The 5,524-nt window shown below is 36.7% G+C and overlaps 1 protein-coding gene across 1 annotated transcript; it reads right to left on the bottom strand.

Moving 5' to 3' along the window:
• Positions 1–2,028: 2,028 nt before the first annotated feature.
• NKX2-8 (NK2 homeobox 8) lies at positions 2,029–5,301 on the bottom strand. Its single transcript, XM_040332947.1, has 2 exons — positions 4,779–5,301; positions 2,029–3,157 (listed from the first exon to the last, which is right to left on the bottom strand). The coding sequence occupies exons 1-2, from the start codon at positions 4,918–4,920 to the stop codon at positions 2,682–2,684; spliced, it is 618 nt and encodes a 205-aa protein (XP_040188881.1). The 5' UTR covers positions 4,921–5,301; the 3' UTR covers positions 2,029–2,681.
• Positions 5,302–5,524: the final 223 nt, after the last annotated feature.

Below are 5,524 nucleotides of genomic sequence, written 5' to 3' on the forward strand. Positions count from 1 at the left end.
GCTGCAGAGTTTGACACGTGGCCCCCGCCTGTCAAACTTGCCCTATAAGATCATTAGGGTTGCACTGCGAAAGACAAATGTTTGGCTCTTAGAAAAAACAGTCATCAGGAGGTGACAGTAGCATCTCCAGAATGCCTGCCAGCAACTGCTCAACCGCCCTCACTTTTCAGAGGGTAAAATGGATCACTGCCAGTGTGAAAGATCCCTTAACTGGTACCTTTATTCAAATCTTTTATATTTAGTTCTGGATAGAGTAGGGAAGAGTTAGACACTCTGTCAAGTGTTTGTTGCTACTGCTAATGGCTACCAATGCTGACACCTGTTCTGTTGACAGTGGTGTAGGATAGGATTCCCTTCGCTTGGATCTCTCCAAGAGGACAGAGAAAAATAACTTACCTCTTTCATACTTTAAAAATTAAAACAATAACAGTATTGTAGATACTCTTTAAGACTCAATGCACACTAGCGTTTTTCATAAGCTCAAAAAAAGCTAGAAAAAAGGGAAAAATGCTAATAATAGCATTTTCTGTGCCAGCTTTTAGTAGCTTTTAGAAGCATTTAGAAGCTTTGAGGAGCATTTAAGGACATTAGCATTTTATTAGCGTTTTTGCAGCACATGAAGAGCATTCAGCGTATTTTTCTGCTGGAAAAATGCTCCGAAAAACTCTACAAAAACATTTTTTTTCTGCTAATATATGCAAAAAATGCTTATAGCATAATGTAGTGTGCATGGACACATAGGATAACACTATTTAGTCTAGGAGCAGAATAAAATGCTAATAACAGCTTCCAGAAGCTTAAAAAAACACAAGTGTGCATGGAGCCTTGATAATTGCACAATTTCTTGTCCTGCTATTCCTACAATCTCTTTGGCACAGGTACAATATAGCTACCAAGTGAAAGCTTGGGAACATACTTTACTATGGTTCCAAGAAATTGTTTTGACTAATGGTTTAGGACATTAAATAACAAATTGTTCAGTAGTATTGAGTAGCAAAGAATAAAACTTCTAAAACTCTATATGACCTTTTCTATGGCGGCCAGGAAATAAGGATTATAGATTTTATTTTTTATAAAAAAGAAAAATGCTTGACAGTTTTTGCTTGCTTTATACCAACAAGATAATATTTATGTAAGTCGTTTTTATTCATGAATGTCCACCAACTTTACCTCTGCAGAAAATATTTTGAACTGTTATGTCATTTATAGATGTGTTAATAGATAATAAATTATAGGTGGAATTACATATTTTTTAAGTTTCGATATGTAAAGGATTTCAAGTTTTAATATTGCCAGACACATTTTTGATATAAGGTTGAATAAAAGTGAAAGTAACATCAACACAAAAATAAAATATAAGTATCAATGCATAATACAAGATACTGTACGTTTTGAATATATGTAGGCTACCCATCTAGGAGACGGATATTCGTTTCAATCATTTATACAAGCACTGAATATTTAGCTGTGATTGTGAATCATCCTAGGAGTTACATAGTACTGCTTACAGTATGTCTATAGGCTGTTAAAAGCCACACATCTTCAAACCATGAAAACAGCTTTTAAACAGTTTCCGTTTAGACGTTAATTCGTTTTGTACCTATCATGGAATGCTGGGACTTGTGATTCCAAGTTGATGGTTAGCACAGTGGGAGGTTGATTTACTAAAACTGGAGCGTGCAAAAAACTGGTGCAGCTGTGCAAATTAGCCAATCAGCATGTTCAATTAAGCTTTGACAAAAAAAAAAAAAAACTGGAAGCTGATTGGTTGGTTTCTATGCAGAGCTGCACCATATTTTGTACCCTCCAGTTTTAGCAAATCAACCCCAGAGCCAACTTGTTTAGCAGGAACAATGAAGTCATCGTAATTCTGTGCACTACAGTGTACAAATAAAAATCCCAGATTACGCAAACCATACAACTGTAAAATTAAGGGTTTCTTTTAAAAGCTTCTTTCATCCCAAACTAAAAAAAAATCTATTTTGGATTACCCTTATTGAGTATAATTAATGTCCTTCTCCTGTAGTTTATGTCTCTACCCTCCTATAAAATTCCACAATAGGAGATTTGCTAAATTCCCCATACAGTTGGATGTCCCAGGAGGTATTTTTTACTATTCTGCGTTATGGAGAATTCAATATTTAAAGCTTCCTAATAAAATAAGAATGCTGAGGGGCGAGGAGCTGTTCTTTGAGTGATATAAGCCTTTGGTTTCAGTTTTGCAGCAAGATGGAAAAACTTAATAAAACTGGTCTGTTGCCAATATCCTACAAAAACAAGACTCTGAAAACTGCAAAAGTCAGTTTATTTGCAATATGTGGAGATATCTCCATGGATTCTATTCAATATGAACATATTTTACAGTTTGCAGCAAATAACATTTTAAATTGCTATAAAATTGCAATAAAACAAAGAACATCACATGTTATCAGAGGTATATATACAAATACATATATTTCTCATTATTTATAAACTTCAATGAGCCAAATACAAAAATAACATAAAACTATTATTTAGGATTTAGCAGTTTGTTCACCATATTTGTCCTCATCCTTTGTATCACAGTTATGAGTCCATGTTGCTGCTCATGAAATAAATGACTACTGTGTCATGTAGAGTTCTCACAAATGTATAAAATCTATAATATGGAGATGCATTGTTTTACATACTATAGATTCCCATCACCATCTCCAGGAGAGGCTGGCTGGATGAGCTATATGCTGGTTATGGTAGTTGTTAACAAAGCTGAATGCACCTGTAGGTTGCAGTGAAGGAAAGATGGTCATTTTATTTGCAGAGTTGGTGGGAGAGCAGGTCTGGCAAGGCTTACCATCCCTAACCAGTACTGGCACCATAACGTGTTTCAGAAGAGGTGGAGAGCTTGATGCTTCGGGTTTGGCTCTCTTCATCTTATAGCGGTGGTTCTGGAACCAGATCTTCACCTGGGTTGGGGTGAGCTGGAGGATGTGTGCTAACTGGTCCCTCTCAGGGGCAGAGAGATAGCGTTGCTGGCGGAACCTCCGCTCAAGTTCCAAGGTCTGCGCCTTTGAAAAGAGGACTCTGCGTTTTTTTTTCTTCTCCTCGTGGTGGTCGGTTTCCTTGTCTGATCTCTGCATGGTGTCTGTGAGAGTGGCCTCTGAACTGCTTTCATCCGAAGCTGCAAAATATTAACAAAAAACATAAATACCCTGTGTATCATACAGAATGCATACTATGCTAACAAATCAGGTAAGACTTAAGTTGCCTTAGTCACTGTGGCCAACTTTATCCCACGTTACAATTTGGTACTTATGTGTGCATTCTCTTCCATCTTATTCATGCTTCTCTGATGCTTTACAATAAAAGCAGTATAGATGCAAAAAAAGGAAACATTCACAACAGCATTAAAAACCATATTAATGAGTTTATAGACTATTTTCTCTCATTTTTTTCTTTTAAAATAAAATAAGTACCATCCATGAGTTACTTTTATGTTAAGCATCATTATAAGAAATGTTTGCAACAATTTACTGTATATTATAAGAACACCCGCAGTTGCCTGGTGTCTGGATAAAACCTCTTTGCCAACTCAGAGAAACTTCAGATATGAGTGGCTAAGTAGTTAGCACTTTTGCCTGGTAACACTGAGGTTGTTGGTTTGAAACCCAGCCATGGGACTAGCTAATTTTGGTTTGCTTGAATTCCCTGTGGGTTTCCTCCAGGTACTCCAGCTTCCTCCCACACTCCAAAGACATGCTGGTGCGTTAATTAGCTCCTGTCTAAATGGGTTAATTGGCTAAAATGCCCTAGTATGTGTATGTATAAATGAGAGTTAGGGACCTTAGATTGTAAGTTGCTTGAGGGCAGTGACTGATGTGAATGTACAATATATATGAAAGGAGTTGCATAAATTGCTAGTGCTATGGAATACCTGTAATAAATAATATGCAAAGAACATATCAAACTATTAGCATACTACTGGTAGTTTGCTCCTAGCTTGAAAAAGGGCTAAATCTGTCTTGAAATGTAGCTGTTTAAAATAGGAGTGCTTTTTTTTGCTGTCATTTTTAATGCAATAAACTTAAAGAGACAATATTTATTGAAACAGAAAACATGTAGATGGCTTATATGTTTTTCAAGTATACTATAGCAGTATGTTTTAACTTCCCAAAATAAAAATTTAACCTACATGGGCATAATGGATGCCCTAAGATCATGAGCAATATAGTACTCCCTTTTTACGAAGCCTAGTAACTAAAAAAATATATCCTAATTTTCCAAATAGTTCTATACTGCTATATTTTCACTGACAATAGAATTAGTCAAAACATTGGTAGTACTGCAAGATGAAGTGTTGTAAATAAGATATAATGAGCATCAGTAAGGACAAAAGTCTGCATTGTTGTTTGTATCAAGCATTCCTAAAGAAAGAGGAACAATCCATCTGTTCATCAAAAAATTTAAAAGAAAATAACTTACTCAAAACTCATTTTTACCTTGAAACTGATAAAAGAGTTGTCTTTGTATGCTTAAGGGTTTGCCAGTCCAGTGATCAACCCTTTGGCTGAAACACTCAATCACATCAAGTAAAGGTAAACTTTTAAAAAAATATTTAGAATTTTGTTTAAAATGACAGACTGTTTTAAAGAATCTTTTGTTGGTTTTATGGAGCTTAAATGAAAGTGAAGTGAAAAAATAAATAAATAATCTAATGCATGAAGATCAGTCCCATACATTAATGCAAATGTTCTGTATATTTAGCAAAATATAATATTTGCATGGTGGAAGCTGATACTTACATAAATAGTGGTTTCTGTCACTCTTGACCCAGTCCTGGTAAGATGGGCTCCTGATGTAGTTCATGGATGGTTCTGAGTCTTCATACTCTGGCAGATCCAGAATCCTCCGAACTGTGAAGCTAAGGCTGCTGGTGGAAGACATGGCCAGAGAGGGATGTAGTCCTTCAGAGATAAGAACTAGGAAACAGCCACAGAGTTGGATGGCTCCCTGGAGCTGGTTCCACACTTAGTTCCTTCTTCTGCCTGTACAGCCTAAATATTAGTATCACTTACTGTGAGATGCTGTTTATATAAACATGCCACCCCATTTACACCCAAACATAAACTAACTGCTTTCAGACCGTCCCTGTCTATGGGATGCTAAGTACCAGTGTGAATCAAGTGCTTAAGACCCTAATGGGAACAGAAGCCCCCCTCCCTTTACCTTCACTTATCCTCACTCCTCCCCAGAGATAACTCTTACCTCCCAATGACAACAGGAAACAAGATTCATCTTTACATATTCTGTCTGATTAGCCCAAAGTGAGTAACAGATAATGGCAATTGTTACTTGTGAATAACATCCTGGGTGGCATGCAGTGACCAACATCCCCCTCCTATACTGACCCTGCCCCCCTCTTCATACTACACCCCCCCCCCTCGTGTAACCAAGGGATGCATCAAAGTGAGTTACAACCACAAATTAAATAAGTAAAATGATTGATTCAGTTTTATGGGGAATGCAAGGATCTATTCAGATCCTGGAA

The sequence above is a fragment of the Rana temporaria genome, chromosome 13, assembly GCF_905171775.1.
Source record: "Rana temporaria chromosome 13, aRanTem1.1, whole genome shotgun sequence".
Lineage (NCBI taxonomy): Eukaryota > Metazoa > Chordata > Amphibia > Anura > Ranidae > Rana > Rana temporaria.